The sequence below is a fragment of the Notothenia rossii genome (assembly GCF_949606895.1).
Source record: "Notothenia rossii genome assembly, chromosome: 12".
Lineage (NCBI taxonomy): Eukaryota > Metazoa > Chordata > Actinopteri > Perciformes > Nototheniidae > Notothenia > Notothenia rossii.
The window spans coordinates 4,920,588-4,933,518 of record NC_136911.1 but is presented as its reverse complement, the minus strand read 5'-3'; the positions used below and the strand labels follow the sequence as shown (position 1 = coordinate 4,933,518).

General features: G+C 42.0%; 1 protein-coding gene across 3 annotated transcripts in view; it reads left to right on the top strand.

The window, feature by feature from the left end:
* Positions 1-12,931, top strand: part of ctnnd2a (catenin (cadherin-associated protein), delta 2a) — a 224,573-nt gene that overhangs the window by 66,441 nt on the left and 145,201 nt on the right. For all 3 annotated transcript variants that reach the window (XM_079661477.1, XM_079661478.1, XM_079661476.1), the window contains exon 3: positions 2,979-3,091. In XM_079661477.1, the coding sequence (XP_079517603.1) occupies positions 2,979-3,091 (113 nt within the window). The remainder of the gene's footprint in view (positions 1-2,978; positions 3,092-12,931) is intronic.

The following is a 12,931-nucleotide window of genomic DNA, read 5'->3' as shown; positions in this document are numbered from 1 at the left end:
CAAAGTTGAATTCCCTTTTTATACTTATTTTTCATTCCAATTACATTCACATTATGTCAGAAACTGTTGCAGTAAATGCCAAGCTTACTTACAATAATTCTTCACAAAACCAGCACATATTAATTTCCTTTTCATCCATCTGTAGATGTTCTATCTGTCAGGTGGCTTTTACTGCGCTTCCTCATTTTCAGACATAGTGAGAAAGCTTTTACTTATTCAAATGATTCAGCTGGCAGATGTGTGCTGACACGTCTGAGACTTAATGATAAGTTCCTTCTATCTTTTTTTAAAGATGACTAGTGTAGTTGTTATGGCAGTGTTGCTGACTGTTCTTCTGACACTGTGTTGAAGCTGTTTTTGCCTGAAGTGAATGCTGCTCAAACAACAAAGTTTTAGAGTAGTACGCAAAGATAACTGAACAAAGCATCTTCTGTTCCGACATATTCTGCATGAGGTCCATGATGTTTCAAATGTCCTCATTGCTGTTGAGTGGTTTCAGTCAGTTAAACTCTCTCATCTGGCAAACATACTGCTACTATCCCTTGGCTATTCATGAAGGTGCTTTTGAGAATCTTTGTCAGTAGCATTTCATCCTCAAAGACATCATTGATCGTAACATATCAACAGCATACCGGTTCCTAAGGCAGAGGGTTCAAATGTAATAAAATGTGTGACAAGGTTATGCATAATTTAACACATTTTACCCCAAGTCAGAACTGGCCAAACTGTTTTCTGGTTTTTCATCCAAGCATTTCCAGGTGATCTAAAAAGGCATTTAATATGCTTTACTGTTGAGACATTATATATCATTAATTAGCATAATGCTGCCTTAGGTGCGGGGATTTGCATTTTTACACCTTGAGGATTTAAAACCATTGCAGCCTTGCTGAACAAGGGGACAAAGCAGTCTGCTGTGGGGAGCAGAGAAGGACTTTGAAGCGAGGCGCCTCGCTGTAAAACAAAACTGTGAGTTACTGGTCCAGGGGGTTAAATAGACCCTGCTCAAATTCCCAGCATCACTTTGCTTTGCAAATGATAGGGCTGGCTTAACCTGCTACTTTGTTATTCACATGTACGAGGTGTATCTTGTTGCAGGAATGGAGAGAAGATTGAAAAAATTAGATGTGTTTTTCCTGTCTAGTAGTGCATTGGCACAAATTATACTTATTAACAATCTTTTTCTGAACTTACAGCATATGAGCAGTGTGCTGAAGCATTTTCATATACCCAGATAAAGGAACTTCCTACTGGGAGATCAATGTACTATCACTGCTAGTACTACATATGAATATGTTGGGGGCTTTCTTTTTGGCACTGAAGTGAATGCTTGAATGAGTGTGTACTGTATGTGAGAGGAAGAGAGAGGAAAAGGGAGACGGCAGGGACACAATGTGGTTACAAGAGGAAAAGTGTGCATATTTATGAGTAAGTGGCTGCTGTTGGCGTGCGTGAAAAAGGGGTGAATGCGAGAGAGGGAGATGAATTGCATTGTGCACTGTAGTGTTGGGGAGGAAAGGGGATTGAGGTTGGAGACTTGAGATAGCGAATAGGGATCAACACATTCAGAGCTTCAAATGGCTTTGAGAAAACCAATCAAACCAGCATACACTCTCTGAACCTCGCACACACACGCACTCTGTCTATATCTTCAGTGGGGTGAGTTCACTGCACTATTGATCTACGTCCATGTGGCTGTGATTAACTTGAATGCAACACGCGCACACATGCATGCACACACTTACACACAGTGATTGCTGCTTTAAAATCTGTCTGGCTCATAGCTTAATGACTGATATGGATCTGTCAGTAAATAGCTAATGCATCAGCACACACACAAACAGGATCGGGTTAAGAGAGATGCATTCAGGGGTAATCTACCATGCATGCAGCCTTAAGCAGCTCCCAGCAGAGTGTTGGCATGGGTGAAATCTGACAGGAACATGCAACCCGCCAGACTGTGGCCGCACATCAAATCAAATCACTTGAGGCTGCGTGTAGACAGAAAGAAGAAGCCAGTAAAAAACAACAGCACAAGCATCTGCTTTGAGGAATCCCTGAAGTCCTTTTTTATGTTCATGAGGTTGAGTGCTTATCGGATATATGTTTATAATACCATGTGATCGGTCTTCACATTTCTGCAAAACTATGGCAGTAATGGCAATAGACATTTCTTCCCCATTGTCAACAACGCTGAGGTACACGACGGAGGAGTGGTGATATACACCGTACAGTTAGTTTGTATTATTCTTATTCCTCACACCTAGTCAACTATTACCAGCCAGTAAATATGTCATCATTTTGTCAACAAAGGGCTTCTGTTATCATTTACCCTGTAGAGAAAAATGCACTTAAAACCTGTGTGATCTGCCTTTTAAAAGATTGTGTTTTTAAAATGTTAGAATTTATTAACAAATAAAAGGGAAAAATCCATTCCATTAAGGATTTCCACAAATATCCCACTGTTATTAATTATTAGCTAAATTAATGGTTTGTCACCCAGTTTCAGGAGGAGTGCTTTAACTACTCAAGTTGACAACCATCACTCAGCACACAGCAGTTACGATTAAAGAGCATCTTAGAACACGTTCAACAAGTCACTCTGCCTCACCCCTTTTCCTACCTGTCAATCACACTCGTGTTAATGATCACACTTCAGTTTTAACTGTCACGGCAAAGCTGTCTTCCATCCCTAGGCTGTTTCCGTGACCGCTGACAATGTTTCACTTCTCCCAACGACAAGTAGGCAGCAGTCCCAAAGCAGCTTATTATTCACTTTTATATACTGTCAAGCTTGCTTGAATGGTTACTTATCATACATTGAAAAGGGATATCTATTGTTTTAATAGCTTTATACTCATACCCTTTCCCACTGATAGACAATCAGTTGGGAATTATAATTTAGTTTTAGTAAATCTATACAGAGCTTCCTGGCTTTCTGCTCTTTCTAACACACACTATGTCTTTCTCTATCTCTTCAGGAGCTTCAGTTTGAACGCCTGACCAGGGAACTTGAGGCTGAGCGTCAGATTGTCGCCACACAGCTGGAGCGATGCAAGCTGGGATCAGAGGCTGACAGCATGAGCAGCATCAGGTAACATGCAAACCCTTTTTCTCTGTGTGGATGGTGGGGAGGGAAATGAGGTTACACAAGTTCCACATCTTTTATGTGTTGTGGTTGTGCTGTTGTGTAGAAACTGTCTGTGCTTGTGTGTGTGTCCCTAAACATTTTCAGGTAAACCATACATTCTGTGTGTTTATGAAACTGTGGTGGGTAATACTTTCCCCTCTTTTGTAAAACATACATGTGACGGGGTTCAATTGTCCGTATGAAAAACACTGGCCTAGTCGGTTGCCTTGAGCTTCAAAAACTTTAATTACAGCTGCAACAACAACAAAAAAATAGCGAACCAGCACAACTTAGAACAAAATCAAAAACCAGGCCGTCCATCACTCATCAGAGTAAACGTGTTCTAATAATAATAATAATGATGCATTTGATTTATATAGGGCTTTTCACGACTCAAAGACGCTTTACAATATGAGGGAGGGTAGACAAACAAGGACAGGCAAACAAGTAAGTATAGTAAAATAAATAAAAAGGCAGTCAAGAGGAAATTGATTGAGAGGAGGGGGGCTTATGGGTAGGCAGAGTTGAAAAGATGTGTTTTGAGGCGGGACTGAAAGACTGTGAGGGACTCAGAGTCACGGAGATCTTGGGGGAGGGAATTCCAGAGCCTAGGAGCTGCCACTGAGAAGGCTCTGTCCCCAAAGCTGCACAGTGTGGATGTGGGAATGGATAGGAGTCCGGCTGCGGTGGATCTGAGGGACCGTGGGGGTTGATAAGGAGTGAGAAGGTTTGTGAGATAAGGGGGTGCCAAATGGTGGAGTGCTTTGTAGGTGAGGACCAGAATTTTGTAGTTGATGCGATGGGAGACAGGAAGCCAGTGGAGCTCTTTGAGGACTGGGGTGATGTGATGCCATGATTTGGTATGCGTGAGGAGACGTGCAGCTGCATTTTGAATCCGGAGTCTGTTGAGTGATGTAGTGCTGATGCCGTAAAGAAGTGAGTTGCAGTAGTCAAGGCGGGAGGAAATGAAGGCATGGAGTGTTCTGGTGTTGCCTTCTCTGCAACTCTCTCCTGAACACGTCCCAGCTGTTGCCTATATTGTGACATTCTTCAGAGCTTCACAGTCCTCCAAAAAACACAAGGATCTCATACACCCTTTTTGCCCAACAAGAAACCAGCACTTTAAATACCCAGACTAACATGACACAGGTGAGGGGGGAGGAGACAAACAGGGCCCCAGGTGACACAATCGACTCACCACGTTTCTACACAAAAATCAGGCTCAAACATAAACAGGTTAACCACCTCATAATCATTTAACAAAATTAACAAACGCACAATAAATAATAAATGTCATGGTTCATAGCAGGAAATGTTTGGTGTGTGTGTGTGTGTCGGCTGTCAGTGGCGTCAGTCAGTCACTCTGTGACCCGCTCCGTCACATTATCCCCTCCCTCCCCAAGGTTGACGATGTGCGGCAACATAGAAAGCCAAACAGCCACCTCCACGCTTTGGCAATTGCGTCCCAAACCGCAACAAACAGTTTGCATGTCCTCACCACACTGGCACTGTGGAATCTCCGCACCGCACAGTGCCTCCACCCAGGCGCCGGCCGATCAGGCTCGCCATCGGAGTCCGATTGAGGAAACGGACCACCAACCGGAACAGAAGTCTGTAGGTCCCGGAGCTCCGCCAACAGGAACTCCTCTCGCCCTGGTTCACTGGCCGACCCCGAGGCCGCAGGAGCCGCTGGGCCCACCCAGGACCCGTCCTCATCATCGTCCTCCGCCTCCCATGCCCGCTCCGACCCGGCAGCCGTGCTCTCCTCCTGCTGCTGACGCCGTAGTCCCGTGCGCCGCTCCGTAACGCCCCCCAGCTTCCTCCGACTAGCCATCCCACTTCTGACACCATATGTGACGGGGTTCAATTGTCCGTATGAAAAACACTGGCCTAGTCGGTTGGCTTGAGCTTCAAAAACTTTAATTACAGCAGCAACAACAACAACATTTTTTGCGAACCAGCACAACTTAGAACAAAATCAAAAACCAGGCCGTCCATCACTCATCAGAGTAAACGTGTTCTGGTGTTGCCTTCTCTGCAACTCCCTCCCGAACACATCCCAGCTGTTGCCTATATTGTAACATTCTTCAGAGCTTCACAGTCCTCCAAAAAACACAAGGATCTCATACACCCTTTTTGCCCAACAAGAAACCAGCACTTTAAATACCCAGACTAACATGACACAGGTGAGGGGGGAGGAGACAAACAGGGCCCCAGGTGACACAATCGACTCACCACGTTTCTACATAAAAATCAGACTCAAACATAAACAGGTTAACCACCTCATAATCATTTAACAAAATTAACAAACGCACAATAAATAATAAATGTCATGGTTCATAGCAGGAAATGTTTGGTGTGTGTGTGTGTGTGTGTGTGTGTGTGTGTGTGTGTGTGTGTGTGTGTGTGTGTGTGTGTGTGTGTGTGTGTGTGTGTCGGCTGTCAGTGGCGGAGTCATTCACTATGTGACCCGCTCCGTCACAATACAAATTATGTGAAAACGTTTGTCTTAGGTCTGTATGTATGTCAGTGTGCACCCCCCAACCCCCCCATCCCCCAACTGCCCTCACAAGTGTATTTGGTAGCATGATGGAAACGGTTCTGGGTCCTATACGACACTAACGCTGACTGCACCATTATATGCACACACACACACACACACACACACACACACACACACACACACACACACACACACACACACACACACACACACACACACACACACACACACACACACACACACACACACACACACACACACACACACACACACACACACACACACACACACACTAAAGCATACACACCCTGGGTGTTTTCTCCCCAGATCTGTGGATTGATGTTTCTGTAATCAATCAATCAATGTTTATTTATATAGCCCAATATCACAAATGTTACATTTGTCTCAGTGGACTTCACAGTTTGTACAGAATATCAGTATGACAATACGACACCCTCTGTCCTTAGACCCTCACATCGTACAAGGAAAAACTTCCAGAGAAAACCCCACAGTTTAAAGGGAAAAATGGGAGAAACCTCAGGGAGAGCAACAGAGGAGGGATCCCTCTCCCAGGACGGACAGACGTGCAATAGATGCCGTGTGTAAATTGAAAAGATAATACATTTGCAACATAGGTAGTCCAAATGTTTTGAAATGCATGTGTGTATAATAAGAAGATGAATCCACGAGGATATCCATCCAGGACTTATGATCCAGGACCGCAGCCACGTCTCAAGATCCAGGACTCGCAATCCATGACACAGGACCGCAGGATCATCCATGACTCCGGATCCCGGCGTATATAGACACCAAAAAGAAAGACATTTGGGGAAGCTGGGTTAATCGGAACATGAGAGTACACAGGTATAGACAGAGAGAAGGAAGAAGTAAGATGTCCCCCGACAAACTAAGCCTATATCAGCAAAACTAGGGGCTGAATCTAATCAGCCCTAACTATAAGCTTTATCAAAAAGGAAAGTCTTAAGCGCACTCTTAAAAACGGATAGGGTGTCTGCCGTCCGAACACAAACTGGAAGCTGATTCCACAAAAGTGGAGCTTGATAAGAAAAGGCTCTGGCTCCCATTGTACTTTTAGAGACTCTAGGAACAACCAACAACCCTGCATTCTTGGAACGCAATGCCCTAGTAGGACAATAGGGTATAATGAGTTCTTTAAGGTAAGATGGCGCCTGCCCATTAAGGGCTTTGTAGGCGAGAAGAAGAATTTTAAATTCTATCCTGTGTTCTATAGGGAGCCAGTGTAAGGCAGCCAGAACAGGAGTAATGTGGTCCCTTTTCCTAACTCTGGTTAGTACACGAGCTGCAGCATTTTGAATCAGCTGAAGCGACTTGACTGACTTCTTGGTACACCCTGATAATAAGGAGTTACAATAATCCAGCCTTGAAGTAACAAATGCATGGACTAGTTTCTCTGCATCGTTTTGAGGCAAGATATGCCTGATTTTTGCAATGTTACGTAGATGGAAGTAGGCGGTCCTTGAAATTGATTTTATGTGGGCGTTAAAGGATAAATCCTGATCAAATATAACACCAAGATTCCTTACAGTCTCACTGGAGGCCAAATTAATGCCATCCATAGTTAATATATCTTTAGATAATTTGTTTCGTAGATTCTTCGGGCCAAGTACAATAACTTCAGTTTTGGTCGTGTTTAACATCAAAAAATTTAAGGTCATCCACGTTTTTAAGTCCTTGAGGCAGTCTTGAATTTTATTTAGATGATTAATTTCATCAGGCTTGATTGATAAATATAGTTGAGTATCATCCGCATAACAATGAAAGTTTACAGAATGATTCCTTATAATATTGCCTAATGGAAGCATATATAGGGTGAACAAAATAGGTCCAAGCACTGAGCCCTGTGGCACTCCATGGCTAACTTTGGTTTGCATGGAAGATTCATCGTTGACACGTACAAACTGAGAGCGTTCAGATAGATAAGACCTAAACCAGCCTAAAGCAGTTCCCTGTATGCCAACTAAGTGCTCTAGTCTTTGCAATAGGATATCATGGTCGATAGTATCAAATGCAGCACTAAGATCGAGTAAGACAAGAATAGAGACAAGTCCCTTGTCAGAGGCTATTAGAATGTCATTTGTGACTTTAACCAGAGCTGTCTCTGTGCTATGTTGTGTTCTAAAGCCAGACTGAAAATCTTCAAATAAATCATAGTTTCTTAAGTAATCACACAGCTGTTTTGCGACTGCTTTCTCAAGAATTTTTGAGAGGAACGGAAGATTAGAAATAGGTCTATAGTTGGCTAAAACCTCTGGATCGAGGTTGTGCTTTTTAAGAAGCGGTTTTATCACTGCTACTTTGAATGATTTTGGAACATAGCCTGATAATAAAGACATATTCATAATATTTAATAAAGAAGTGCTAATTAATGGAAAAACTTCTTTTAACAGCTTAGTTGGAATCGGGTCTAAGATACACGTTGATGGTTTAGAAGAGAGAATCATTGAATTTAATTGTTCAAGGTTTATGGCTGAAAAGCATTCTAGTTTACTATCTAGTGTAATATTATTAGAACTTACGTTTCCGGGAGCTGTTGATAACACTATACTGGTCAAAGGCAAGAGGTCATTGATTTTGTTTCTAAGAGTAACAATTTTATCGTTAAAAAAGCACATAAAATCATTACTACTGAGTGCTATGGGAATAGAAGGCTCAGTCGAGCTGTGGCTCTCTGTCAGCCTGGCTACAGTGCTGAAAAGAAATCTTGTATTATTCTTATTCTCATCTATTAATGAAGAGTAGTATGCTGCTCTCGCTTTACGCAGTGCTTTCTTATATTCATTGAGAGTAATATGCCAAATTAAACGAGATTCTTCAAGTTTAGTGGAACGCCATATCCTTTCAAGTTGTCTCGACTTTTGCTTTATTTTGCGGGTTTCGGCATTATGCCATGGAGCTAATCTATGTTGTTTTATTTTCTTCTTTTTCAAAGGAGCAACAGAGTCTAATTTTATTCGCAGCGCATCTGTAGCACTATCAACAACATGATCAATTTGGGGGGGTGTACATTTTGTATAAGTTTCCTCCCCTACATGCAGACATGTTATCGAGTTAAGTATTGGTGGAATCTCTTCCTTAAATTTGGCTATAGCATTAACAGATAGGTTTCTGCTGCAGGAGCTTTTGGCTAATGCTTTGTAGTCTAGTAACAGTACTTCAAAAGTTACTAAGAAATGGTCGGATAAAGCAGGATTATGCGGTTCGACTAATAGTTGCTCAATTTCAATACCATAAGTCAGAACAAGGTCAAGAGTGTGATTATAGCAGTGGGTTGGTTTATTTACACTGACAGAAACCAACAGAATCTAATATAGAATTAAATGCAACAGTAAGGCTATTTTTATCATCGTCAACATGAATATTAAAGTCACCTACGATAATTACTTTATCTGTTTTAAGTACCAAAGCTGATAAAAACTCAGAGAATTCTGATAAGAATTCTGAATAAGGACCTGGTGCACGGTACACTGTAACAAATAAGATTGGCTGCAAAGTTTTCCAGGTCGGATGCGTAAGACTGAAAATGAGGCTTTCAAAGGAGGTATAATTTAATTTTTGTTTAGTATTGATAAGTAAACTTGAGTCAAAGATTGCTGCAACTCCACCTCCTCGGCCCGTGCCTCGGGCAATATGAGTATTGATATGGCTGGGTGGAGTGGCCTCATTTATGCTGACATATTCTTCATGTCTCAACCAAGTTTCAGTGAGACAGCATATATCAATATTATAATCTGATATTAAATCATTTACCAGTATTGCTTTAGATGCTAGAGATCTTATGTTTAAGAGACCACATTTAATCTTCCTGTTTTGTTGCACTGTAGTAGTTGTTACATTTACTTTTATTAGGTTATTATGTATGACACCTCTATTAGGTTTTACCTTAAATTGTCCTTGGGCAGACACACACACCGTTAATATTGGGTATTTTATTGGGGTCGGGATTCCTATGGATGACTGCCTAGGAGAGAGCGCAGAGAAGCGTGTAAGACTGCGACTCTGCCTCCTGGTCTCAACTCCAGTTTGTCATGGATTAAGTCCACAGAGCCCTGAAATGTTTGCCGAAATGAGATTTGCACCTTCCAAAGTAGGATGAATGCCGTCTCTCTTAATCAGACCAGGTTTTCCCCAGAAGGCTGTCCAATTATTCACGAAGCCCACATTGTTTGCTGGGCACCACCAAGACAACCAGCGCTGAAATGATGACATGCGGCTATACATGTCATCATTGATCAGATTGGGGAGGGGACCAGAGAAGATTACGGTGTCCGACATTGTTTTAGCATAACTACACACCGACGCCACATTAAGTTTGGTGCATTCTGATTGGCGTAAACGAACATCATTACCACCGACGTGAATAACAATCCTACTGTATTTACGTTTATTTTTAGCCAGCAGTTTAAGATGCGCCTCAACGTCGCCCGCTCTGGCCCCCGGAATGCATGTGACTGTGGAGGCATCGGTCTCTAAATTCACGTGTCTCATAATAGAGCTACCAATAACCAGAGTTGGCTTCTCAGCGGGTGTCTCGCTGAGTGGGGAATATCTGTTAGATACGTGAACGGGTTGGTGGGGACCTGCGGGTTTCGCGTTATGCCCCTTCTGAACAGTCACCCATTCTCCCTGCTGCTCGGGAGTTGCCGGGGGACGGCTAAGAGGAGCTACCTTTTGCCGGTCCGCACCGGCTAACATGGGCTTTACTGTAGCTGAGTTATTTTCTAAGATGCGGAGCCGGGCTTCTATGGCTATGATTCCCGCCTCCAACCTAACAACTATACTACATTTAACACATGTATCGGTACCAGTAAAGGAGGTAGGGGAGTAACCAAACATGAGACAGTTAGAGCAGGAAATAGCACCCGAGGGTGGGGAAAGAGCCATGGCTAGCTATCAAGCTAAAGTAGCTACCGTTAGCAAACCCGAAAAGAGTGTAGGCAACTGTGGAGTTACAGTCGCTAAGAGAAGGAGAGTTTGTGAGTGCTTAAGCTGTAGTAACGTGTGATTACAACGTCAGGCAGTTGCCGTGATCAAGAGTTTTAAAACGATCGATTAAGTTAAGATAACAAGCTATCAGCAACAGAACAGGCACACGGGATACCCGGAGATGACAACAACAACCGGAAGTTACAACATGCTTACCGCAATAGTGGTCCGTGTAGAAACAGATCTTTCTCCCCAGATCTGTGGATTGATGTTTCTGTAAAAGAACAGTGTTCCCCCTGCTGGGGGGTCCATTTATCAGCTGGATGGATTAGGACAACACTGTGGTTGCAGGCAAAATCACACACACAGATAAACACTCACACACAAGTACACATACAAAGTGATGGCCTTGCATGGCGGAGCTTTACACACATACTGTACAGACAGACGCATGACATAACGATATGAGAATATGATAACACTTGACAAACATACACACTCACATACAGCACTGTCACACCATGATACGTTCCTGAGGGCTTGATACAACAGACACATCAACACAAGCCTCAGCAACACTGGTGAGGGTGTGACAACACACACCTTCACCCACACATTTATGATCACATAAAGTCCTCTTAGACTCTTTGCAAGAGACAATTAGGTCAGGCCTCAGTATTACACTGCTTGGAACCCCTTTCATCATATTACAGCATAATTAGCATATTAACCGCAGCCCCGAAACCCTTCAAAATACTTAATTATGTCCCCCAATTAAAGACTGACCTTTCGATTGCAAAATAATTTTCTGATGAAGGGAAGAGAGCCCTTAACAGAAAAAGGGAGTAAGGATGAAGGATTGACGGAGGAGAGGAGATGTATGCAAATAGTATGCTAATTTTTGCATGTCATGCTAACAGCTCAAACCTTCAGTGCAACATCTGCCCTTCTAAATATCTATCCCTCCACATTTTCCTTCACACAGGCTGTTCCTCCCTGCAAATACAAATCATTAGTAAAACTAAAGTTTGGTAGAAAGTTTGGTGAATGTTTTTGCATTCATCTTTGCTGTGATGTCAAAGAGCCAGGTTGATATAAATTCAGCATCACTTTGACTCCCTCAGGCAGTTTATTGAATGAGTACAGAGCCCTGAGGGGGGCAAGGAAATGGAGCACACTGGGGAAAAAATACATTTTTGAACTTTTCCTGTTCATTCTGGTTGCAGCCGAGTCTCAGATGAGACTTTCTGGTGAAACTTTTATAGCATTCCTTCCTTGGTTTGTGTTAAAATGTTCTTATTTGCTAATAAACCTGGAGACTGATTCAAAAATAACCCAAACACCAACTTCCAAGACAAAGTAATTGAGTCTTCAAGATTTACAGTCCTCCTGAGTGATTGGCAAAGTTACCTTAGAGAGATGATCTTTTAAATTAAATTCTGTACTTTGTATTCACTTTTGGGAATATATTGAATCCCATTTTTTATGAAATGTGTTTTGGATGAACTTATCGTTATTTAAATAGATGGCTATAAAAGTGTTTTTAAAAACTAGGGTTCCAGTTTTATTTCTAAAAATATATCTATCAATCAATCTACTATCTACATATTTGAATTACGTTTACTAAAGTTTCAGCTCACTTTTTACTCTGTTCTTTCTTGTTATTCTTGACAGCATTTGTTTGGCTTATTAACCAAAAGGGAGATAAGAAAGCAAATATGCAAGAGTCTGTCTTGGGTATAGGCATTACGAAAGCTTGTCTGGAGCTTTTTAGATAATGTGTGGCTTTCTTTTTTATATTATAGAAAAATATTAGTTGCAAAATGATCAAGTCCTCAGCATGTGTACAACGTGTGTGAATATAACACTTTATCATATTTGTTTGAACTTTTGCAGTTGTTTTGGTGTATTGCTTAAGGCCTGTGAGAATGTCTTTTGTTGTGCATAAGTAACTGTGCCTGCAATACACTATGAAGTGTGCTGTCTCATAGTTGCAACATCTAATGATTATCACATCAGATAGAGAAGATTGGCTTAGCTATGCTTTTGTCTGCTGACAGCTCCCTATATGAATCCACATCCATCCCTCTGTGCGCTCAAATGTGTCAATGCTTGTCAACTGAACCAAGTGATGAGCATTTGTTTTCCCTTTTGTGCTCTGGCATACACATGTGACAGCTCACCTCTGAGTTTATCCAGCATTACATTTTATTTGACTTTGATTGACACCATCTCTATTCAAATTTAAACACAGCCCTGTTTTTCCTTTTTTACTCGAAGCCTAAGTATAGCTATTAGTGTGTGAAATATAACTGTGAATGATCAGAGAGAGTGTG